Source organism: Pinus tabuliformis, chromosome 8 (genome assembly GCF_031772625.1).
Source record: "Pinus tabuliformis cultivar Carrire ecotype Pingquan chromosome 8, CPIR1, whole genome shotgun sequence".
Classification (NCBI taxonomy): Eukaryota; Viridiplantae; Streptophyta; class Pinopsida; order Pinales; family Pinaceae; genus Pinus; species Pinus tabuliformis.
The window spans coordinates 296,384,431-296,412,197 of NC_142294.1; the positions used below are offsets into that span (position 1 = coordinate 296,384,431).

The 27,767-nt window shown below is 34.5% G+C and overlaps 1 protein-coding gene across 1 annotated transcript; it reads left to right on the forward strand.

Annotated features, from left to right (window-relative positions):
* The first annotated feature begins 382 nt into the window (after nt 1-382).
* LOC149235293 (patatin-like protein 2) lies at nt 383-2,947 on the forward strand. Its single transcript, XM_089461349.1, has 8 exons — nt 383-603; nt 715-896; nt 982-1,156; nt 1,243-1,404; nt 1,644-1,724; nt 1,802-2,023; nt 2,292-2,464; nt 2,594-2,947. The coding sequence occupies exons 1-8, from the start codon at nt 475-477 to the stop codon at nt 2,643-2,645; spliced, it is 1,176 nt and encodes a 391-aa protein (XP_089317475.1). The 5' UTR covers nt 383-474; the 3' UTR covers nt 2,646-2,947.
* The last annotated feature ends 24,820 nt before the right edge of the window (nt 2,948-27,767 follow it).

The following is a 27,767-nucleotide window of genomic DNA, read 5'->3' on the forward strand; positions in this document are numbered from 1 at the left end:
TCAACTTATCGCATTAAAGTCCACGTCAACCGCATGCATGCATGAGTGTGGTTGGTCGACTTAATCCAATTCTCAATTCTGATAGGAACCCACTAATAGATACAAATACCTACCAGTCTCACAAGAAGCTACAGTAATATATTCTTGTTCAAACAATTGCGCCATTTCTCCAGCAAGTTCAGAAACAAGATTGCGTGAATTTTCCTGTTAAACTGCAATCTATTTATCTTATTTTATTTTGATTTTTGATAACGTGAAGACTAAGATGAAGCCTCAAGTCCCAATTGTAGCATATAATTTACCTAAATTGGATCAGGTATGGATATTTATAAATACTGCACTCAAAGAATCCCACATAAACTACATCCTCTCCACTGAAATATATTTGGAAATATATTCCTCATAAACAGCTTTCATTCATTCAATATATCGTCTGTTTATATAAAAGTAGTTGACAGTCATCGAGCACTAGCCATGGCTATGGCCTGCAGGAATCCCCCACCATCTGCTGGAAAGATGATAACAATTCTAAGTATTGACGGAGGAGGAGTCCGAGGGATTGTTCCAGCAACTATCCTTGAATTCTTGGAGGAAAAGCTTCAGGTATTGATTAATCGAACCCACGTTCAATTTGGAAAAAGTTACATTAGCTTCAATAACAACGGATATGGTATTATTACATCTGAAAAACTGAGTTGTGGCAATTTATAATAGGAACTTGACGGCCCAGACGTAAGGATAGCTGATTATTTCGACGTTATTGCCGGGACAAGCACTGGAGGATTGGTCACTGCCATGTTAGCCGCTCCAAATGAAAAAAATCGTCCTCTATTTGCTGCGAAGGACATTACAAAATTTTATTTAGAAGAATCTGCTTCTATTTTTCCACAGTACTCGTAAGAGTCCAATATTTTATTCTTGTCTTGTATTTTTTTTATGTTCGAAACAAAAACCATGTTTATTAAAATGAGTTATTGACAGAGGTTGCCTGGAATTTCTGCGTGCTCTCTTTGGCCCCATATATTCGGGCGAATACCTGCACAAGCTCATCAAGTTGAATATGAAGAATACGCGATTGCACGAGACGCTAACTAATGTCCTTATTCCGGCATATGACATCGTGTCTCAGGAACCCGCAATATTCACAACTTTTGCGGTAATCTTTTTTCTGACATAATTTTAAAATAGAAATGGTTTCCAAGCCGAGTTAATGTAATTATGATATCATAAATCTCTTTGCAGGCCAAACAGCAGGTCTTGAAAGATGCATTTTTGGCTGATGTCTGTATTGGAACTTCAGCAGCTCCCACATATCTTCCTGCCTATTACTTTGAAACGAAAGATTCCACGGGAAATACCGAAAGTTTTAATCTCGTTGATGGCGGAATTGCTGCAACCAATCCAGTAAGTAATGTTTAGGAAATCTAGTATTTTATTTTAGGACATGAGCGAGATTAAACGATCAATTTGTGTTTCTCAAATTAAACAATTAATCTGTATTTTTCAGATTTCAAAATTTTCTGTTAATTTGTAATATATAGTTAGGTTTAGATCTATTAATTGGTAAATTATATAAACAAAAAATCTTAAAATTTAAATGATAGTAGCGAGTGACAGAGAAGTTAACTAATTTGTTTTTGCAGACGTTACTTGCGATAAACGAGGTGACTAGAGAGGCTCTCTCAGGCAATCCAGATTTCTCACTGCCTTCCTCCGAAATTCGGGTCAGTTATATATTAAAGTGGATTGATGCAACCAAGAATTGCTTATAGTGACTGATGAGGCTATTTGTTTTAAACAGGACAGCAGCAAGTTTCTGGTGGTTTCTCTCGGAACCGGAGAGAAGGCAGTTAGTTACAAGGCTACTGAGGCCGCAAAGTGGGGTGTACTTCAATGGTTGTCATACAACGGCAATACCCCGTTACTTGACATGTATATGCAAGGAAGTGCAGATATTGTGGATATTGTCTCCTGCGTGGTGTTCCAAGCATCGAAATCGCAGAAGAACTATCTAAGAATCCAGGTCCCTTCCTTTTTCCTCTTCTAAATAGTACCATTGTGGGGGGTTGTTTACAGGTTGGAATAATATGATACTGTTTGCATATATTGGATATTGAAGAGTTTTAAGTTGCATCTTATAATTTGGATGGTAGATTTAAGAAATATTTTCAAGAACTAGTTCACACAACTAATTTATTTTCTATTTATGGAATTCTGAAATAATCTTAAAATCTACTTTAAAACTATCTTAAATTCAACTTAGGTTTAACCTATTGGATAATTGGAATCAGGTTAAATTACCGGCAAGTGCAAGTTCAAGCGTTCTCTCCTCGAAGACGAATCTGAGAAACCTGGTAAATTTAGGCAAAAGCCTGTTGGAGGATCTTGTTTCAAGAGTAAATATTCAGACTGGCCTGTATGAGCCAGTAGCAGACGAAGGCACTAACAAAGATGCATTGACTAGGTGAATATGCCAACCTCATTTAAATTTTATTTATCCGTGAGAGGTACCGATGATATCAATGAAAAATATTTTAAGCATTTTTGTTGCGCAGTTTGACTCACATTGATATTATTTAAATGCTTTTCGTAGGTTTGCGAAGGAACTTTCAGACGAAAGAAAGTTACGATTATCACACAAGTAGCTGTCTTCTGGGCTCCATTTTCTCCTTTTAAAAAAATTAAATATCTCAGATGGAGAGGATTATGTGATTAAATCAACTCTCTCATCTACACGTCTTCTTGAGGTCGTCGTATTGGTGTACCATATTTATTTTTCTTGTCGTGTAGGTTCATTTCAGTAGGGCAGTGTAAAACTGGTGTGATATGATTAGACACACAGTTCAGGGTAATGAGATTAGGTTGAGATTGTCTTATTTATGAAGGATAATTACTTCAAGAAATAACAATTATTCAAGTTTTAATTTAATGTAAATGTCTGAAGGCACTAGAGTAACAATCAAGTAGGTAATTTGGATGTCCATGAGACTACATTATTCATGGATACGGTGATCTATCGAATTTAATAAATGGAAAATATCCAAATTAATAAAAATAATAATTGTTAATTTGTAATTATGTTATGATATATGTAATTTTTTTAATTATGATTAAGTTAATGTGTTATTTTCAGTGATTGAATGATTTTGAAACACAAGCAGGAAGTTGCTTAATCAATTTAATATTATTGTTAATTTGTAATTATGTTATGACATATGTAATTTTTTAAATTAAGATTAAGTTAATGTGTTAGGTTGTGTGATCGAATACTTTTTAAATATAAACTGGAAGTTGTTTAATCAATTTAATATTATTGGTTTGTTTGAATGTTTTTGATCTGTTTGAATGTTTTTGAAAGGTAAATACAAATATTTTGAATAATGTTTATAATAAGAAATAGGTAATATTAGTTTTGTGGTTGTCGAATTTTATTGAGAGATTTCATCAACCAGCAGTTGCAATTTTTTAATTTAGAATATTAAATTTTAAAAATTTCTTAATTTAAAAATTATTAAATTTTAAAAACATTATATAGATGTCTTATAATTGTGTTTTGAGTGATGAATAAACAAATAATTTTATAAATAATCTATGCACCATAGCTGCACTTCTAATTTCATTCTCGATCTTTTCTTGACCGTTTAATCCATATCTCATCCCTTAATTTGATCCATATTTTATTTTCATCAATTACTTTATTCCATATTTCATCGATTAATATACAAAATGATATAATTTTTTTTAATAAAATAAAATATATTTTAAATTTATTAATAAAAATAAATAAATAAAATAACTATATGTAAATTCTTCTAGTTTCCATATCTCATCAGTTAGTTTAATTCATATTTTATCCTTATCAATTACTTTAATTCATCTTATTTTACCTTCATCAATTACTTTAATCTATATTTCAAAGAATGTTGTAATTTTTTTCAATAAAATAAAATATATTTTAAAAATTTTAATTAAAAACAAATAAAATAATTATATGCAATTATTTTAGTTACAAAATTGAATTAATAATAATTTATCGAGTTGAATTCTTTTGTTTAAGATGAAAACTAAAATTGAATTAATAATAATTTATGGAGTCGGATGCTTGTGTTTGAGTTGAAAAGCTTTACAGACTGGTGTAATTATGTTGTGTTTGAGTTGAATAGTTCTAAAGAGTAGTGTAATTATGTTGTGGTCTAAAGAATTAAAGAATTAAGGTATTTATTTTAAGATAAAAATAAAATATTTTTTAAATTAAAAAAAGTCAAAATAAAAACAAAAATTACTAACATTATTTTTTAATTTAAATAATATTAAAAAAAAAATGTGGCAATTCCATATCAAATAAGATAATTTTGTATCAACTTTTAAATCTCTTTTAAAGTAATTAAAACAAGAAAATAAATAAAGATGAAATTATTTAACTAATATATTTTAATATCAACTTTAGTATCAACTTTAGAAAAAAAAAAAAACAAACACACACACATATATATATGGAACACAATAAAATATTTCAAATATAAATTTATTTTTTTCTCCGTAAAAAATAGCTAAGTCATGTATTATATTTACAAGTAAAAATTACAGACAGTAAGACATGTCTTCCAGGGCCTGTGGTAGCACCCTAGGGACCTTGACCAAAATTCTGAACGCTCCCTCACTGGGGTAGCTTCACCAAAACCATTCAGACATTGCCATGACACCAAAAGCTCCCACGCAGGGGCAGCATCGGATCGATTTTCCAAAACAGTTCCAGAAACTATCAGACTCCCAGAGGAGCAACAAAGAGTAGACCCAACACATTCTTGCCCACGCAGGGGCGAACTACCAAAAGAGACTGACTCAAAGACCAGACAGAAGTGAGCATGACAGAGGCGCTCATATCATCTATCAACTTAAACCATTTGAAATTAACACTAGACCAGAGACTAAACAAAATTACACTCGGCGATGGAAATAACAAGAGAAGAGTACCCGCGGCTGCGCTAATCCTGGCGATGGGCTGAAGGTGGATGTAGGGACGCGAAATAGGCATCTGCCTCTGCAGCAAGGCTTTTGTCCTCAACCACATACGCCCAGCCATCACCCTCTGCTCGTCCCTCCCACATCTTAGTCCATAACTCTTCGTCGACGCCTGGAGGGGGTGGCCCCACTGGAGGAGAGGTGTCTTGCGTGCCTTGGTCTTCCATTCTTCCAGCTTCTTGTTCTCCTTTGTCAATTTCCTTGCCCTTTCCTTCCGGTTGCTTCTCCGGCAGGCTCTGAGGGGGGTTCTCCCCATTGCCTTCCAGAATTTTTGTGAACATAACTGATATGTGGGCACTAAGCCCTGGGCTGTCCGTAGAGCCTTGCAGCTTGAATACCACTGAACCAAAGGAGGGAAGCTCTGGTTTTCCTTCATTAGCACTCCCAACCTCCAAGAATTGACTAATGGGGAGTGGGGTTGCCCTGGCTCTCCTGTGGCAATAACAGCAGCAGCAGTGGTGATGCTCATCCACTGCAGGGGCCCGTGATGAGGAACCTCTTGCTGGACCTCTCCTGCATGGCTGTCGTTGTCGAATTTTAACCATGGTGAGTACGCTTCTTCTTCTGTATGCTTGCAGGTAAGTTTGGAATCGATGGCAGAACCAATTGCTTTCCAAATCTCCCTCTGGTACCAAATCTTCACTCTGAAATCCTCCCCTTGGTGGCAGATTGAACCATTTCCAGGACTGGTGTTGCAATTGTGCCAATTGCCAACATCTGCTCGACCAGCAACCAGAGTGGCAATGGAAATGGCAATGGCCACGGGCATCCATGTCTCTGGGTGATAGAAACTGCCACCGCCGAGGCCCTCTGTAATTCCGCCTTTCCCAGCTCTTCTCAAACAATAATTCTTTGCCCGCTCCATCGTGCTTGTAAAACATTGCCTCATTCCCTCGATACAGGCGCGCCTTAAATTCCTTCTGCAATTCCATCTACCATACTCCCTCGCCATTAACTGCATTAACGCAGCAGGGGGTTCATTTATCAGTTGACGGCCTTCCCATGGTGGCCGTGGTGTTAACACGGGGCAGCCCATGCGTGGCATGTGGCTCGCCCGTCCTACCCTTTCCGCCACCCGCATCCGGGGAAAATATTTCAAATATAAAATTAAGTAATATTGAAATGTATTTAAAAATATATTAATAGAAAAAAAACTATAATTTGAATAATGTAATCCATAAATAAGATATTCAAATGCTCCTGTTAACTAAATTATTTCAATGTCAACAATTTACATATTATATATAATTTTAAATAATAATAATAATATTAATAATACTTATATATTATATAAATTAATTGAAAATTTATAGCTTTCAAGTATCATTATTTTACATTTTGAGTCTTTCATTAAAAGTTGATTTTCAATGAAGTAAATTTTTTTTAGATTCGTTTGTTTAAGCTATTTAATTCCATATATTCAAGGGATTATCAAGGGGTTGAGTCCATTTAGAGCGAGATATTCATGTCAACCATCATATGTCTCTAAAGGGATGCAATCTTTGGAGGCGCATTTTTTTTTAAGTTTTACACTATAAAAACGATTTGCACCTCAAGAGATTTAATCCCTCTTGCCTCTTCATTAATCCCTCATAAAAATAACTATACACTAATAATAACTAAATGTAAATTAAACCATATATATTAAATAATAATATAAAGAATTTGTTAAAAGAAATAGTTTTTCTTATCAGAATAGAGATGGCACCTACCGAGCTACATTTACATTGTTTATGTTAAACTTGCCATAAAATTTAAAATTTCAATGATATGTTGCTCAGGTGAACCTCTACATGATAAGCTTTGTTTTTACAACAAATTTATCACATGGTTATTTTCTTTTTCAATATTTTTAAATGATTTTGTTTTTATTAAAGTGAAATTAAGTTAATGATAGTTTTATTATTTATTTATATTTTTATTTTTATATTTATATATATATATATATATATATATATATATATATAATTGGCTTATATATTTATAAATATTTATAGAATAAATCTATATTTAAAACTATAAACCAAATGTAAAAAATTGAATAATATTTTTAAATATATAAATTTAAATTGTAAAAAAATTGATAATTATAATAGTTATAATAGTTTATAAGGTTTATCTCTGTTCGGATAGCTTAATTAGTAAAGACTCACCAAGTTCAAATCTTGTGCCATCTTCTGATTGAGGTGAGAAGTTATAGACATGATAAAAATGTAATCCTACCAAACATACAAATAAAATAATTTATTATTATTTTTAATTTTAATCAAATACTTAAATAATAAAAAAAAATATTTAAAAATAAATTATTGTATAAAAATACTTTATAAAAAATAAAAAATGATTTATTTTTATTTAAATTTATTAAATTTTGGAATACAATGATTACTATCCCAAGCGTTGGTGATGTATTTCAAGGTCGAATGGTTTTTTTTTTAATTATCTAATGCCAATCTCTAATACTACAACATAAAAGGGTGTAGCTATCCTCTCATCATTATGGAGAGCATAAAAAGGTGTAGCTATCCTCTCATCATTATGCCGAGGAAAAAGTATGTGGGGAGTGGTTGGTCCATAGGGCAACTTACCTTCTCATCTCAGGCTACAGCGTGGCGTCTCTAAACTCCACGTTTCTATGTGGTAATCTCATATCCAACTACACCAAGTAGAAGTCAATGTACTAGAAAATAAGTAATAAAAACCAAAAATATTTCCACAAATAACCACGATGAAAGATCTTACCTGTATTGTCCACCATCTCCCTCGAACCTATTGAAATATTAATTTCAACTGCACATTAATTCAGCTCAAAACCACCCAGATTCCATTGGACCGCTTTTGCGGTAGGAGTGGTATTCCTTCAATTGCCCCCGATGCAATAAAAATAAAAATCTGCCACGCGTCCAATGTACTCTCGGGACGTAACACTCGTTCACTTTGGGCAAGCGATATTCATCCGATTGCAAGGATGACTGTCCGCCGTCGATCAAGTCAAAGCTGCATACAGGTCTGTAGGGCATGGAGATTGCGTGGAGTAAAAAAAATTTGGTTTGACCGCCGGTTTTATCATTAAGGCATTTAATGAATTTATCATGGTCGTAGATAGTAGGTAAAAGTCTTTAAGTTTTTTTTTTACGGCATGTAATATTGTAATGTTTTATTTTGGTAGTCGTTTTTGTTAAAAAAAAAAAATTGTAATGCTTTTTTTTATAACATATGAAGAGTAATGTAAGTTGTGTAGTGTGAGAGAGGATATACGCACAACAGTGCGAAGATGAAATGAAACAAGAACAGAGCATGTAATCTTTTTTGTGCTGGAGGTTTTTTGTAATACGCAGGAGGGTATGATGAATTTTTTTTTATTTACAGCAGTAAATGTAAATGAAAAATTTACACACAGCAGTGTAAATCTTTTCAAAAGGAGAGAGAGTAGTTTTGCTTTTGTGGAAGTTCTTGGTGAATCCCTCTGAGAGAGAGGAAGAAATATGTAACAGGCAGTTTCTTAATGAATAGAAAGTTTTATATGTGTTGTTGAAACTCTGTTCTCTGGAGAATTTTTTTTTTCTTCCCTGTGTTATGATCTTGGGGATAAACAGAGAATTGTCTCTATGTTCAGTTAATTTGCTTTTGGAATTTTACCAGAAAAATTCCCGACAGTGGTATCAGAGCTTGTCAAGGCTCTTTGAAGGTGTCAAAGAAGCTAAAGGAAGGTTCCTTTTGTTGCAGCAACTTCTCCAGCAAAGTGAAGTCTCAGGCAAAAGGATTCATTTATTTCTCAAATTTTTTTTGAGTAGCTATTGAAGACAGTAAGTGATTTTTAAATACAGTCAAGTATTTGAACCATAGTTAAAGTGCAAGAATGGCTGGCTCCAGCACCAGCACCAGCACTAGCATGGGTATTTTTAATACTCAACTCCCACAGTTTAATGAGAAAAACTATGACTATTGGGCAATAACCATGAGAGCCCTGTTTTCCTCACAAGATGTATGGGAACTTGTTGAATATGGCTTTGAAGAACCAGGAGATGAAGAAAAGTTTAATAACTTGACACAGACAGAGAAAGAACTGTTGAAGAGCAATAGGAAGAAGGACTCTAAAGCCCTTGTATTTCTATATCAAGCAGTGCATGAGAGTGTTTTCCCAAGGATAGCAGTAGCCAAGACATCCAAAGAAGCATGGCAAACTCTCAAGACAGCCTATCAAGGCATGGAGAAAGTGAAGACAACAAAACTACAGTTGCCGAGGAGAGATTTTGAGAATTTGTGCATGAAGGAGTCAGACAATATTGACTCATTCTTCACACATGTGATTGGTCTGGTCACACAGATAAGGTCTCATGGAGAAACTCTTAAAGAAAGGAGGATTGTGGAGAAACTGTGGAGGGTCATACTCTTAAAGTTCGATGTGATTGTCACCACCATAGAAGAGACAAAGGACCTCTCAAACTTTTCAGTTGATGAACTTCATGCATCACTGATAACACATGAGCAGAGATTGAGTAGAAATGAAAACTCATCTCTAGAGCAAGCCTTCAAGACCCAGATGTCCTTTGGAAGAGGAAGAGGTCAAGGCAGAGGAAGCAAGAGAGGAAGAGGCAAAAGCCAAAACAGAGGTAGAAGGAACAGTCCAGCAAATGCTTAAGGAAGAGGCAGCAATCCAAATCAGAACCAAGGCGAAGACACCAGTGAACAAAGTGGGCAACATCATGCTCAAGGACAAAGGTATGAAAAATCCAATGTCCAATGTTATTATTGTAAAAAATATGGGCATTATGCAAATGAATGTAGGAAGAAGTAGCATGATGTGAGTAATAGATCTAGTGCAAATATCACTAGAGAAAATATCAGCCAAGATAATGTGTTGTTAGCTTGTAATATGGTTGAAACAAGCAATGATGATATATGGTTTCTAGACTCCGGTTGTAGTAACCATATGACAGGAAACATAGCATTGTTTTCTGCTTTAGATCGAAATGTGAAATCACAAGTCACACTTGGGACTGATAGTAAAATTTATGTTATGGAAAAAGGAGAAGTAAAAATATTTACAAAGAAAGGTGAAAAGAAAACCATAGCAGATGTCTATTATGTTCCTAGAATGAAGTGTAACCTCTTAAGTATTGGACAACTTGTTCAAAAGGGGTACAATGTTTTCTTTGTGAATGATGTATGCACCATCATGGATAGAGCACCCAGCAAACGATGTATTGCTGAAGTGAAGATGACGAGGAACATGATGTTCCCTCTCAGAATAAGGGCAGATTTGAAAAATAAAGAAGTAATAGCAGCAGTGACACAAGAGTCTTTCCAAAGCCAACCAAAGGATGAAAATTGGTTGTGGCATTTGAGATTTGGGCATCTCAACTTTGGAGGTCTTAACTTGTTTAATAGAAAAGGAATGGTAAGAGAATTACCATTGATAGAGAAACCAGACAGCCTTTGTGAAGGTTGTATCTTGGGGAAACAACACAGAGAAAGTTTTCCATTAGGGAAAAGCATAAGGGAAAAAGCACCCTTAGACATTGTCCACTCAGACTTATTTGGACCGATGCAAACTCCATCACTAGGAGGCAGCCAATATTTTCTAACATTCATTGATGATTTTACCAGAAAGACTTGGGTTTATTTCCTAAAGAACAAAAGTGAAGTGTTTGAAAAATTTCGCAATTTCAAAGAACTTGTAGAAAACCAAAGCGGGCTAAATATCAAAGTTTTAAGAACCGACAGAGGAGGTGAGTATATCTCCAAGGAATTCCTATGTTTTTGTAGAGAAAATGGAATTTATAAGCAATTTACAGCTAGGTACACCCCACAGCAAAATGGAGTTACCGAGAGGAAGAATAGAACCATCATGGATATGGCGAGGAGTATGCTAAAGGCAAAGCATTTTCCAAATGATTATTGGGCTGAAGTTGTACACTGTGCAGTATATATTTTGAATAGGTGTCCAACAAAAGCAGTCATGAACAGAGTGCCCGAAGAAGCATGGAGTGGGAGAAAACAAGGAGTCACCCACATGAAAGTTTTTGGATGTGTGGCTTATGCACACATTCCAGATCAGCTAAGGAAGAAGTTGGAGAGCAAAGGGGAGAAATGTATTTTCATTGGATACAGTGAGGAATCCAAAGCTTACAGGTTGTATATCCCATCTACTAAGAAGTTTTTTGTGAGTAGAGATGTTCAATTCATTGAGCAAGAAGCTTGGGATGGAAGCATAGAGAAAGCAGTGAATGTTAAAAACTGTTTGTCTCATGATGAAGATGATGAGATGGCTGAAATACATCCCCAAACAGCAGCGCCAACACAAGGACAACAAGAGACACCCTTGAGGAGAAATGAAAGTGCTTGTACAAGCACACCACAAGGAGGAAATTCAAGTGCTTCTTCAAGTACTTGCACACCAAATGAAAGAGGTAAGAAATTCAGAAATTTAAGTGACATTTATGATGAAGGTATGAATTCCTTGTTTGCTTTATATTGTCATGTTGATGACCCTATTCATTTCAAAGATGCAATTAAGGATATGAAATGGATAGAAGCTATGGATGAGGAAATCAATGCCATAGAGAGAAACAAGACATGGGATTTGGTTGAACTACCAAAAGGAAAGGAAGTCATTGGAGTTAATAGGGTCTACAAGACCAAGAGCAATGCTGAAGGAAAAATAGAAAGACAGAAGGCAAGGCTTGTTGTCAAAGGATATAAGCAGTAGTATGGGAGAGATTATGAGGAAACATTCGCACCGGTTGCAAGAATGGAAACCGTGAGAGCGGTGTTGTCCATAGCAGCACAAAACAAGTGGAAAGTTTACCAAATGGACGTGAAGTCAGCATTCCTAAATGGAGTGTTAATGGAAGAGGTTTACATTGAACAACCTCTAGGCTATGAAAATAAATTCCAAGAGCACAAAGTGTGCAGATTGAAGAAAGCTCTTTATGGGCTGAAGCAAGCACCAAGAGCATGGTACAATAGGATAGATTCCTATCTACTGGAAAAAGGATTTGAAAAGTGTGAGGGAGAACCCACCCTCTACATCAATGAAAAAGATGGTAAAATACTGATTGTTGTATTATATGTTGATGATGTTATTTTCACAGGTAATGATGATCATCTTATTGAAAATTTCAAAATAGTCATGAAAGAAGAATTTGAAATGACTGACATGGGTTTGCTGAGATACTTCTTAGGAATAGAAGTAGATCAAAATGAAAATGGAATTTTTATCTCACAAGCAAAATATGTAAATGAAGTATTGGAAAGATTTAATATGCAGGACAGCAAGGCAACAATCACTCCCACAGTGATGGGATTAAAACTCAGCAAAGAGGACAACAGCAAGGATTTTGATCCTAACTTGTATAAGAGCATAGTTGGCAGCCTTATGTATTTAACTGCAACTAGGCCTGATATAATGCATGCTGTTAGTTTAATTTCCAGATTCATGGAGAGGCCAAAGGAAGCACATTGGCAGGTAGGAAAAAGGATTCTGAGGTATGTCAAAGGTACTAAAAGGTTTGGCATTTTATATACTATCTCAGAATGTTCAGATTTAGTTGGATACACTGATAGTGATTGGGCTGGAAGTGTAGATGATCGAAAAAGCACATCCGGTTATGTTTTTCACATGTGTTTAGGAGCTATTTCATGGGCTTCTAAGAAACAGCCTATTGTAGCATTGTCTACAGCAGAGGCAGAGTATGTGGTAGCTACAGCAGCAGCATGTCAAGCAGTTTGTATGAGAAGAATGTTAAGGAGCTTAGGCCAAGAGCAGGCAAAAAGAACAATGATTTTTTGTGGCAATAGCTCAGCTATTGCATTATCCAAGAATTCGGTGTTTCATAAGAGAATGAAACACATTGACACAAGGTTTCATTACATCAGGGAATTGGTAAACAATGGAGAAATTGTTTTACAACATTGCAGGACTCAGGAGCAGGTTGCAGACATTTTGACAAAGCCTTTGGACCAAAAAAGCTTCGAATTTTTCAGGAAGTGTTTGGGTATGACTAATAACCCAACAGTTGAAATTAAAGGGGAGTGTTGAAATATTAATTTCAACTGCGCATTAATTCAGCTGAAAACCACCCAGACTCCATCAGACCGCTTTTGCGGAAGGAGTGGTATTCCTTCAATCGCCCCCGATGCAATAAAAATCTGCCACGCGTCCACTGTACTCTCTGCAAAACCACTTTTTATCGGGACGTAACACTCATTCAGTTTGGGCAAGTGATATTCGTCCGATTGCGAGGATGACTATCTGCCATCAATCAGGTCAAAGCTGCGTACAGGTCTGTAGGGCATGGAGATTGCGTGAGGTAAAAAAAAAAAATTGGTTTGACCACAGGTTTTATCATTAAGGCATTTAATGAATTTATCATGGTCGTAGATAGTAGGTAAAAGTCTTTAAGTTTATTTTTTTATGGCATGTAATATTGTAATGTTTTATTTTGGTAGTCGTTTTTGTTTAAAAAAAAAAATGTAATGCTTTTTATTATAACATATGAAGAGTAATGTAAGTTGTGTAGTGTGAGAGAGGATATACGCACAGCAGTGCGAAGATGAAATGAAATAAGAACAGAGCATGTAATGTAAATGTAAATGAAAAATTTACACACAGCAGTGTAAATCTTTTCAAAAGGAGACAGAGTAGTTTTGTTTTTGTGGAAGTTCTTGGTGAATCCCTCTGAGAGAGAGGAAGAAATATGTAACAGGCAGTTTATTAATGAATAGAAAGTTTTATGTGTGTTGTTGAAACTCTGTTCTTTGGAGAATTTTTTTTTGCTTCCCTGTGTTAAGATCCTGGAGATAAACAGAGCATTGTCTCTATGTTCAGTTAATTTGTTTTTGGAATTTTACCAGAAAAATTCTCGACAGAACCCTCTATACCATGACGATAATCACTATAAAAAAAGATGAGTTGCATTCCATAAAAGAAATCAATACAATGTGGGTACCCCTTGATGAAGACACTTAGAGCTATTTCAACGGAGGAAAATATTTCAAAACGTCAATTTCAGAGTGAAATACATAGAGCCAAAGAAAAATGAGACGAGAACAATGAACCATGACTCTGAAGGGGATATGTCTGAACCCCAAACATGGACGTGTTTCCCAGCAAATCAATCTAACGTCCACCTTTCTAGCACCCTTTTCTGAGGCACAATGAGTCATCATCACACCCACAGTAAACTCTGCATCAAGGAAGAAGGGGGATCACCATCAACTTTCCCATCAGATGATCCACAAAAGTCCAAGCACGTGACCACGTGCAAGGTAATGAGGATTTAAAAACCCAAGTGACATGTTAGAAAATCTCAATCATGTCAAAACATGAATAATACATGTGGAGAAGGGTTAATCTATGATTGTTTTTGACGTGGCATGATGAGCCACCAACCAAATTGCGGGTTCGTGTGGATTGTCCACAGTCGCAAGGGAACAAAAATTAGTCCATATTCAATAGTGAGTAAGATAATAATGTCCGTAAGAAAGATATGAACTACATTCAAAACCAAAGAATGTGCTTATGGTCATCTAAGGGCTTTGTCCTTAACGTCATTTTGACGGTGCATGAGCCCATGACATGGATACACATCGTACTTTGGTATTAATAAAAATGATAATGATATTCTTTTATAAAGAAGAAAGAAAAAATAAGTTGTATTTATGAAGGAGTATTATAAAGTTATTATAGATATGTTACAATTATTAAGTGATCTCAACATCTTCTTTTGTCTCCTTAATTATCTCAACATCTTCCTTGTATTTTCTTAGTATCAAACTAATAATTAGGATCATAGCTTTGATCATGTTATGATACCTAATGCCATGGTTTTAACACTATGTGAGGTCGATCAAGGTCAATATTTGAGAACTCAATTCATCTTTATGGTGATCAACTCAATTCATATTTATGGTCATCTTAGACTCTGGTCCTTAATTCATCATTGTGGTTGTCTTGGAATCTAGTCTCTCGATGAGGATTGTGCTTATTTTGGCCGGTCCAATATAAAGAATAAAATAAAATTTATAGGTATCATATTTCATATTTACTAGTTATTTATAATTGTCCATATTAGAATTTAGACAAAGATCAAAACTATGGGCTCTTATTAATCTCTTGGCATCCTTCACTTGTATACATCATAGCTTGTAATAGATTAAGGGTTTTCATTCTTTGGATTCTATACAATAAATCAATCCCATTAGAACAATAAACAATGTATATAAGCCCCATGTTAACCGTAAAACCTCTTATTAAACCCTGGATGTTGAGTGATTACATTTCTATTATTATATTGTTATGTAAGATAGAAAATTACCTGCGACACATTTTATTATAATTGTACCCTTTGTCTCTAATACATAGAGTAAAGGGACCAAGTTTTATGATCATCAAGCCTTTTCTTATACATTGTAAAAATTGGTTTTCCCCTCAAAGAAGACTTTAGTTATTTGTTTCTCATAATTTTTAAGACACAATGTTAGAAACATTTGGTATCAGAGCTTATGATCAGAACGTTTTGTTGCTTCAAAACAATCATTTCGACATTTCTCACTAAACACTTTTTTTATATGCTTGAGATGCTGAATTTGGAGATCTCACTAAACACTTTTTTATATGCTTGAGATGGTGAATTTGGAGGATATTAAGGAGAAATCCTAGGCAACATTTGATTAAACTTTTAGATCATGGTTTTTTTATAATTTTGGATATATGATTTGAGGAAGTTAGGTTTCCTAAACGCTCTTGAAATTATCTTCAAACATGTAAGTTTGGCAATTTCACTATAATTCTTTAGGGGGTGTTTTAGGCTATGAAATTTTGAGAAAACGATGACGTCGGTAGGTACCAGTGAGAAAAATTTAAGACTTCTTTTTCCATATACTTTTGGATACATAATCTGAAGAAATTAGGGCTACTTAGTACTCTTAAAATTAGTTTCAAACAATTATGTTTTTTCCATTTTCACTATAATTTATACTCAGGGTGTCACATATACTTATTCCACACATATAAAAAAAAAATATTTTCCCTAATTTTATGTCAAGGAAAAATATCAATACTCGATTTAAAGGCTGCTTTGTCTACACTTTGCCTATCACATAACATAGGTGTACCATGAACCTGTGTCTCAATGCAAATTGTGAGCATACAATTTCAAAGTTATGGCAATCAAAGTTTGGAATACAAAAATGTAATATTTATTTGATGATTAACATTTATATTATCCACCTAAACTAGTTCTTAGTGTGCCATTATGTTTGGTTAAAGTTGGTTCATCGTTAACTCTTATGCCATATGATTGATTTCATTGTCTGGTGCTTGGTTGGCACCAGTAGGCCATGTACACACTTATCAAGAAGCATTTCTCAAGGCTTCTACACCATTGATCAACCTAGGGTTATGATTTACTGTCATACTTTGTCAAGTAGGTTAAGTAGGAAAAACTACCTAGTTTTCTCTCATTTTTCGACAGTAAACTATTTTTCGATAGTCATTCAAGGTGAGCAAGCTGCGAGATCTGCTGTGCATTGTTAGGTTTGTTTCCTCGCTTTATTGCTTGAATACTTTTTTTGCTATGATTTTAGAGAAATGTTTAATTGAGTTGGCTATGCTAACAGGGTTTTCGTTGATGCCACACTTGTACCAGTCGAGGAAAAAACTTACAAACATTTCCACTGAGTTTTCCTTTGAGTACAACTTTTGTCACATTTCGAGGTATGTTCTAGTTAGTAAATAGGGTTTAATTTTTTTTTCTAGCTTACGTCAAAAACTATTCTCACTAAATTTTGTTGTCATAATTATAAAGTACCAGTGAGGATTCAGGAACTTGTCACTCTCAGGTATAACATTCTACTAGTTTTTGGCCCTTTACTAGCCCTGGTGATGTTTTTTTGTGTTTCCTTTACTTCCTGTTCTTTAATATGTGGGTTATTACTTTCTATACGGGTAAACTCTTAAAAGTTGAAATATGCCTCCTCTATTTTCTTCTCTACTGCACAAAGATCTCAATAGAGGGTTCTATTTCACTTACATGTGCTTAACCCGTCTCACATTCTTTGATATATGTGATGTTAACTTCATTCAAGCAACGATTCTGCAAGCCCTCTGTTGAGTTTTTTCTTTAATGTGCCAACCCAATTACTTAGAGTTTCCTCGCACTATTTTCATTAGGATTTTCATGTAATTATTAATTTTGTATTTAACAAAAAGAATCATTTGATCGTGTCCAGAATTCTTGAGCTACTAGGTCTTGAATTCGCCCTATTAGCGAGGGTCGAGATTTTCATCGAATGTATTAACCTTTGGAGCTCCATCGCTATCGGCATATGCAATCGGCCATCGTTATTGCATATCACTATCAACATTCCTTTTCCCGCTGTCACTTGACTTACCCGACATGCGATCAGTGATTAGTTCTCTGTCGTTGATCAACTATATGATCCAACGGTACGCGCTTCATTGCAACATTGCAATCGGCGTTGGCAAAGAGTTGGGTCCCGTCCATCCACAAAGACTTCTGCTGATGCAATATATCGGCGATCGCTCGTCGCATAGACTTAAAGCCTAAAGTCTGTCGCATACATATGAACTTCGCCACTGCAATAAAGTGGCTCTACTTCCTCGATTAGATCTAGTTCGTTGATATTATAGATCCAACGGCCACTATGCCTTCTCTTTATCCTTTCATCTGCCTCTTTACTTTGGTTTTTTCTGTCGTTTCTTCAATGGTTACTATGGTTTTGGGACTCTTCAATGGTTCCTTAATTATACTCTGTTTTCATAGATAACAATCTATGATAACTTTGGATCAACAATTGGGGTTTATACGGGTCTCAACCACTGTTATTAACCCTTTGAATCAGAATACAAAAATTAAAAAACCTCTATTCAATCTTGAATATTCTCTCTATCACTCGACTCTCGCTCTCACTTAATTTGATCCTTCTACTCATTCACATGAATTCTTGATCTCTACATGCCTTTACACTGGATTTATTAAACAATTTAACTACGGATTCCGTAAAGGAAATGCCATCAGACATTCATACTCCTTTCAACACATAATTCCATAATGTTTCTCTGGTTCACTATAAACACACCATAAGGCTATGGAACCACACACATAATATACACAATGCACACTATTAGAGTTATAATATTTAAAGAAGAAACAGTCACACTCGACTATTTCAGTTCTTCACTCTCTCATCCATCCTATATTTCCAATTGAATCTAACCTAACTATCTCCAACTAACCTATCCAGGCTCTGAATTATACAAAAACATCATAATTTATACAAAAGTGGATTCATGAACCAATTCTGTTTCAGATCCAGAAATGTCTCACTTTTTCCTAAAGAATCTCTTCAACTCCACTCTTTCCTAAACAAATGCTAAATCAAGCTTTCAAATCCCTCATATCCTATTCAAACCAAATAAATCTAATTTCTTGGCCTGATCTCCACACAAGGAGGATCAATCAGCCACTATACCCTTTTTCTCATATTTTAAAATAAATAAAACACTCTCACACATTTAAATAAATAAAATTAACTAAACTCTTGTCTTCCAACCCTTTGTTAGTTACAACATGTTATCATTCCATCACATTGCTGACTAGGTCTAAATGCTCCTGCATCAGACTCCCAAAGTTGAAAGTTTTCATGACCTCCTGATCATGTGTTCCTTCTATTGTCCATCTAGTATCCCAAACTTTACTTTGTAACTGGTCATCACTTTCATCATGTTGTTGATTCAATTCTTCTGTCACTATCACTTTTGTTCCTTCGGGTCTCCAAAACTTATTTTGTTGTTGTCCTCCTTCCTTGCTGATACAAATTCTTTCTGTTAATTTCTCTTCCTTTTTGTCCTTCTTCTTAGTTGTCTTCATCTTCCACAATTTCTCAACTTCCTATTTATAATTTGTTCTCAACTGAACGCCACTGATATCTATCTACTGTACATTTCTCCTTACCATAGAAATTATGAAATTTTTGTCCAATTCTTCTTCGCTTTTGTCGTTTACAAACTGTTGTTTGTACTCTACAGCTTCTTTTTCACTAGCATTAAAGATAATCATTTTCTCTATGTTATAAGGTTCATCTAATAACTTTTCCAACAAAATACCATTTCCTTCATATTCAATAAGCAAGTTATTTACATATGACCCCTCCTTCCTATAAAAGACAGTATTTCCATCACAATTTTTAGATTCAAAATAACTATAGTTTTCAATCTTCATAGATAATTCTGCCATCAAATATTTATACTGTCGTTCTGCATAAGTTATGAAATTGTCATCAATTTTCATTTCCATACTTTTCTCTACATTACACAGTGTTCCTTGTTCTGACACAAGACCATCATTCAACAATTCAATAACTATGATTTCTTGGAGCATATCATTATGAAGTACCCTTTCCTCTTCTATACTTGTACTATTGCAACAAAATGATGTTGTTTCATCTTCTCCTACATCAAAAACAAAATTTTGGTTTTCTAAAGCTTCTTCATTGTTTATAGATTCATAAAAATAATCCACTTTAAAATCACAGACTTCCTAAACTTATGTATCTGTAAACATCATCTTATATTCCTTCATAGTTTCCATAGTTTTTTCATTTTGATTCTCTACTAAAGATATTTCATTTTGATTATCATCACAAATTTTCCTTTGCTTCTCTTCAGATTCTTTAATCATGACAATTTCCCTAGCAAACCATCATTTTCAAAATTATTAAATACATACTCAAAATATCTTTTTGTTTCATCCATCTCTTATAGTAGTCTCACTTCTTCATCAACAAGCATTAGCACATTGTCCAATTGTTGTTCATTATCTGCCAAACTTTAAAATATACACAACATGTCAGTTTTTAAAATACAAGGCTCTTCATTTAAAGCCTCAGTGATCAGTCTTCATGCTTCTCTAAACTATTCTGATAGTTTACTAAGTTATTAAGAAATTCTTCCTCAACATCTCTGATTTCTTCCTCATCAAAGAAAACTTATGGGACTGCAACTTCTTAACTATGCTTAGAAACTTCATCATAAGTTTGTAGAATACCTTCCTATTCTACACAATTTTCTCTAGCATTCAGTTTATCCAAATAAGACAACAATGTCTCCTCATCTTCTATAATAAGACTTCGATCTTTTAAAAATTTCTTTGACTTAACTTCTTCAGCTAAGTTCACTGTGTCATCTTTTCTTTTGTTCACTTCACAAATTTGCAATGCATTTATTTCCTTTCCTTTTTCCATTTCCCATTGGTCTTCTATCCATGCTAAAACTCCTTAAAATATGATCCAATATGCTTTCACTTATTAAAGACACACCCATTCAGCCATAGCTTTTAATTTACTCCACCAATTGTAGTCTTGAAAGTCTTTATGCATCCTCTTTCACCTTTTCATACACAGGTTCAAATTCATTAGGGTGCATACATGCAATTTTACATTCACATAAATGATTAATCCCAAGAATATGAGATCCTCTTATCTATAAGGAGGCTACCAGCACACTCCTCTCATTCTGATCTGTATAGATCACTTCTTCATCACTGTCATTATTGCCATCATTATCTCCTTCCCCAAGGAGAGATCCTTTTTCTAGTTCACAAATGTTTTTTACTCCTTCATTATCAACTGTTCAGATTATTAATTTCTCAGCAAACAATTCTTTGATAGGCCATTTAACTCTTTTTCCCACATAAAATCCTTGTTTCCATTTTTCTCTAATTCCTTTCAATACCAACTTCTTCAAACCACTGAGTTCTGCCTTCATCTCAGCCAACAGTATGTCCTTTTCTTCCTTACTCATTCCTTTGAGTCCAACTACTTCAGCACTTTTTTTCCTCTACTTCTAACTTTCCTTTAATACCCCTGCCATGACTATCAATAGTCAATTCCATTTCTTCCTCTAGTGAACTTTCCTTGTTCACTAGTGAGCTGCAACTGGCCCTTTCTATCTGTAACAAGTCTCTTTCATGCCTCACCAAACTTTTCTGACTTTAGCCTTTTGGCACCTTGGTTCTTTCCTCGAACCTTTCACTGACTAACAATTCTACCCAACGCTCCTCTTGCTGGAATTGTTATCTTCTACCCACAACCATAATTGTGGAGCTGCCTCAACAACTTCTACTTAACCACAGTTGGAAGTTGTTCTCAGCTTCTCTTGAACACTCCTTGTTCTAGGCTCTGCATCCTCAATTGATGACTTCCTTCTTTCATTTAGTAATTTCATTTACTGTCAGATACTGTCACATTTACTCATCTGAGAGTTTTTCTTGCTTTATCTTCTTTAACATAGATCATATGCTATGATGCTGGTACAATTCATTCTATTGTTCAGCAATTCCACTGCTTCTATTGACTTGCACAATATTATCTCAAGATACATCAAATTAACCTTTTAAACCTGCAACTTTTCCTTCAAATATGTCTTAAAACTAATTCCCATTTTACTTTTCTTAATGGACTCTTCAGCTTTCAAGATCAATTAAGATTAGATCTAAATTTCAATTATATTTACCAATTCATGACAAACACTACAAATTCCTCCCGATAACCTGTTTGTAAGCAAACCCTGTCTTGCTTCTACAACTTTCAAAATTCATTCCTTGTAGTGGCTCTATTTTCATATCTAGTAAACCCAATCTTTGTTCTTTCATTCATCAATATCATTGTCCTTAACAATAATTTAAGAAATCTTCATTCACTCTTCAATTTAACTTTAAATTCTAAACCTTTCACAGCAATTTACCTTTTAAATCAAACCAATCATTCAATCAACTTACATGGAAATTTTATTTTCCTGAAAGGAAAGCATCTTCTCCTTTGAAATTTCAATCCCTTGTTTCTCTTTACACATTCAAAACAAATCTCTGCAAAATCATCAAAATAAAAGTTCTTACCAGACCTTCATTAGAAGTTCACTCTTTCCCCATTCTGATCTCAGTGTCCTTTGTAATCTGATCTCCATCTGTATCAAATTCACTTCAGTGTAAATTATACACATGTTGAAATTAAAATTCAGTCTCCAAACCAATATTTACAGAGCGTTGAGCTAGCTCTGATACCACAAACAATGCAGAAAGTCCGATCACAAGACAAATCCCTCCATATACAAATAACTATTAGGTTTGGACTTATGGTTATGGCCCACACTCAATATCAGAAGCGTTTATGTGTGCATTTACATTAATATCCCTGGCCACAGATCTTTATCGAATATAAAAGATTACACAGGAAACCCACATCCGGAAGCATAAGCCAGAATTCAAAATACATACACTCGCATTTATAAATCTCATTGGGTCCACTGCTTCATATACATGATTCCCTTTAAAATCCCGGAACAGCTATGTTGTCGCAATAGACAGAATATACTGAACACATGAGAAATCCAACCAGAAGCTGAAGGCCAAACCTCATATACTATAAACCCACAACTATAACTTTATCAGGTCCGTGTATTTCAAACCCCTTCCCGCAGTGCTACTCCTCCGATCTTCGATCTCCGATTGGAGCTCCATCGCTATCGGCATATGCAATCGTCCATCACTATCGCATATCGCTATCGACATTCCTTTTCCCACTGTCAATTGACTTACCTGACATACGATCAACGATTAGTTCTCCGTTGTTGATAAACTATATGATCCAACGGTCCACACTTCATCACATTATCGCAATCAGCGTTGGCAAAGGGCTGGGGCCCAGTCCATCCACAAAGACTTTCCCTGATGCGATATATCAGCGATCGTTCATCATATAGACTTAAAGCCTAAAGTCTGCCGCATACATATGAACTTCACCGATGCGAAAATGTGGCTCTGCTTCCCTGATTAGATGTCTTCCATTGATATTATAGATCCAATGGCCACCGTGCCTACTCTTTATCCTTTCGTCTGCCTCTTTACTTAGGTTTCTTCCGCCGTTTCTTCAATGGTTACTGTGGTTTTGGGACTCTTCAATGGTTCCTCTGTTATAATCTGTTTTCACAGATAACAATCTATGATATCTTTGGATCGACAACTAGAGTTTATACGGCTCTCAACCACTATTATTAACCCTCTGAATCAGATTACAGAAATGAAAAGACCTCTACTCAATATTTAATATTCTCTCTATCACTTGACTCTCGCTCTCGCTCAATATGATCGTTCTATTCATTCACATGAATTCTCGATCTCTTCACGCCTTTACACTGGATTTATTAAACAATTTAACCATGGATTCCGTAAAGGAAATCCCATCATACATTCATACTCCTTTCAACATAGAATTCCATAATGTTTCTCTGGATCACTATAAACACACCATAAGGCTATGGAACCACACACATAATATATACAATCCACACTATTAGAGTTATAACATTTACAGAAGAAACAGTCACACTCGACTATTTCAGTTCTTCACTCTCTTATCCATCCTATATTTCCAATTGAATCTAACCTAACTATCTCTAGATAACCTATCCAACCTCTGAATTATAGAAAAATATCATAATTTATACAAAAGTGGATTCGTGAACCAATTATGGTTCAGATCCATAAATCTTTCACTCTTTCCTAAAGAATCTCTTCAACTCCACTCTTTTCTAAACAAATGCTAAATCAAGCTTTCAAATCCCTCATATCCTATTCAAACCAAATAAATCTAACTACATGGCCTGATATCCACACAGGGAGGATCATTCAGCCACTATACCCGTTTTCTCATATTTTACAATAAATAAAACACTCTCACACATTTAAATAAATAAAATTAACTAAACTCTTGTATTCCAACCCTTTGTTAGTCATAACATGTGATCATTCCATCACATTACTAACTAGGTCTAAATGCTCCTACATCAGACTCCCAAAGTTGAAAGTTTTCATGACCTCTTGGTCATGTGTTCCTTCTGTTGTCCATCCAGTATCCCAAACTTTACTTTGTAACTAGTCATCACTTTCATCATGCTGCTAATTCAATTCTTCTTCCACTATCACTTCTATTCCTCTAGGTTTCAAAATCTTAATTTGTTGTTGTCATCTTTCCTTGCTTATACAAATTTCTTTTGTTAATTTCTCTTTCTTGTTGTCCTTCTTCTTAATTGTCTTCATCTTCCACAATTTCTCAACTTCCTCTTTAGAATTTGTTCTCAATTGAACTCCACTGACATCTACCTATTGTACGTTTCTCCTTACCATATAAATTATGAAATTTTTGTCCAATTCTTCTTCGCTTCTGTCATTTACAAAATGTTGTTTGTACTCTACAACTTCTTTTTCACTATCATTAAAGATAATCATTTCCTTTATGTTATCAGGTTCATATAATAACTTTTCCAACAAAATACCATTTCCTTCATATTCAATAAGCATGTCATTTACATATGACTCATCCTTCCTATAAAGGACAATATTTCCATCACAATTATCAGATTCAAAATAACTATAGTTTTCAATCTTCATAGATAATTCTACCATCAAATCTTTATATTGTCCTTTTGCATAAGTTTATGAAATTGTCATCAATTTTAATTTCCATATTTTCCTCTGCATTACACAGTGTTCCTTGTTCTGACACAAGACCATCATTCAATAATTCAATAGCTAGGATTTCTTGGAGCATATCATTATGAAGTACCCTTTCCTCTTCTATACTTATACTATTGCAACAAAATGATGTTGTTTCATATTCTCCTACATAAGAAACAAAATTTTTGTTTTCTAAATCTTCTTCATGGTTTACAGGTTCATAAAAATAATCCACTTTAAAATCACAGACTTCCTAAACTTCTGTGTCTATCAACATCATCTTATATTCCTTCATAATTTCCATGGTTTTTCCATTTTGATTCTCTAATAAAGATATTTCATTCTGATTATCATCACAAACTTTCATTTGCTTCTCTTCAGATTCTTTAATCATGACAATTTCCCTGTCAATACCATCATTTTCAAAATTATTAAATACATATTCAAAATATCTTTCTGTTTCAGCCATCTCTTATAGTAATTTCGCTTCTTCATCAAGATACATAAGCACATTGTCCAATTGTTGTTCATTACCTATCAAACATGAAAATATACACAACATGTCAGTTTTGAAAATACAAGGCTCTTCATTTAAAGCCTCAATGATCAGATCCTCATGCTTCTCTGAACTATTCTGATAGTTCACTAAGTTATTGAGAAATTCTTCCTCAACATCTTTGATTTCTTCCTCATGAAAGAAAACTTCTGGGACTGCAACTTCTTGACTATGCTTGGCAACTTCATCATAAGTTTGTAGAATACCTTCCTATTCTACAAAATTTTCTCCAACATTTCGTTTATCCAAATAAGACAACAATGTCTCCTCATCTTCTATAATAAGACTTTGATCTTTTAAATATTTCCTTGACTTAACTTCTTCAACTAAGTTCTCTATGTCATCTTTTCTTCTCTTCACTTCACAAATCTGCAATGCATTTATTTCCTTTCCTTTTTCCATTTCCCATTATTCTTCTATATATGCTAAAATTACTTCAAATATGATCCAATATGCTTTCACTAAGAAAAGACATACCGATTTAGCCATACCTTTTAATTTACTCCACCAATTGAAGTCTTGAAAGTCTTTATGCATCTCCTTTTTTGTTTGTCTTTCCTCTGCCTCTTTCAAATTTTCATACACAGGTTCAAATTCATTAGGATGCATACCAGCAATTTTACATTCACATAAATGATTAATCCCAAAAATATGATATCCTCTTGTCTATGAGGATGCTACTAGCACATTCCTCTCGTTGTGATCTATATAGATCAGTTCTTCATTACTATCACCATTGCCATCACTATCTCCTTCCCCAATGAGAGATCTTTTTCTGGTTCATAGATCTTTTCTACTCCTTCATTCTCAACTGTTCAGAGTATTAACTTCTGAGCAAAAAATTCTCTGATAGGCCATTTAACTCTTTTTCCCACATAAAATCCTTGTTTCAATTTTTCTCTAATTCCTTTCAATACCAGCTTCTTCAAATCACTGAGCTCTGCCTTCATCTCAACCAACTCTATGTCCTTTTCTTCCTTACTCATTCCTTTGAGTCCAACTACTTCAGCACTCTTTTTCCTCTTCTTCTGACTTTCCTTTGTACCCCTGCCATGACTATCAATAGTCAATTCCATCTTCCTTTGGTGAACTTTCCTTGTTCACTAGTGAGCTACAACTAGACTTTTCTATCTGTAACAAGTCTCCTTCATGCCTCACCAAAATTTTATGAGTTTAGTATTTTAGCACCTTGGTTCTTTCCTTGAACCCTTCACTAACTAAAAATTATACCCAGTGCTCCTCTTGTTGGAATTGTTATCTTCTACCCACAATCATAATTGTGGAGCTCCCTCAACAACTTCTACCTAACCATAGTTAGAAGTTGTTCTCAGCTTCTCTTGAACACTCCTTGTTCTAGGCTCTACATCTTCAATTGCTGACTTCCTTCTTTCATTCAGTAATGTCATTTGTTTTCAGGTACTATCACCTTTAATCATCTGAGAGTTCTTCTTGCTCTATCTTCTTTAACATAGATCATATGCTATGATGCTGGTACAATTCATTCTACTCTTCAGCAATTCCACTACTTCTATTGACCTGTGCAATATTATCTCAAGATACATCAAAGTAACCTTTTAAACTTGCAACTTTTCCTTCAAATATTTCTTAAAATTAATTCCCATTTTACTTTTCATAATGGATTCTTCAGCTTTCAAGATCAATTAAGATTACATCTGGATTTCAATTATATTTACCAATTCATGACAGAGACTACAAATTCCTACTGATAACCTATTTGTATGCAAATCCTACCTTGCTTCTACAAATTTCAAAATTCATTCCTTGTAGTGGCTCTCTTTTCAAATATTTTAAACTCAATCTCTATTCTTTCAGTCATCAATATTGTTGTCTTCAACAATACTTTAAGAAATCTTCATTCACTCTTCAATTTAACTTTAAATTATAAAATTTTCACTCCAATTTACCTTTTAAATCAAAGCAGTCATTCAATCAACTTACATAGAAATTTCATTTTCCTGAAAGGAAAGCATATTCTCCTTTGAAATTTCAATCCCTTGTTTCTCTTTAGACATTCAAAACAAATCTCTGCAAAATCATCAAAATAAAAATTCTTGCCAGACCTTCATCATAAGCTCACTGTTTCCCCGTTCTGATCTCAGTGTCCTTTGTAATCTAATCTCCATTGGTATCAAATTCACTTCAGTGTAAATTATACATATGCTGAGATTAAAATTTAGTCTCCAAACCAATCTTTACAGAGCGTTGAGCTAGCTCTGATACCACAAATGATGTAGGTAGTCCAATCACAAGGCAAATCCCTCCATAAACAAACAACTATTAGGTCTGGAATTATGGTTATGGCCCACACTCAATATCGGAAGCGTTTATGTCTGCATTTACATTAAAATCCCTAGCCACACATCTTTATTGAATACAAAAGATTACACGGGAAACCCGCATCCGAAAGCATAAGCTAGATTTCAAAATACATACACCCGCATCTATAAATATCTTCGGGTCCACTGCTTCATATACCTTATTCCCTTTTAAACCCAGAACAACTATGTTGTCACAATAGATGAAAATACACAGAACACATGAGAAATCTGACCGGAAGCTTAAGGCCAGAACTCAGATATTATAAACCCGCAACTATAACTTTATCAGGTCTGTGTATTTCAAACCCCTTT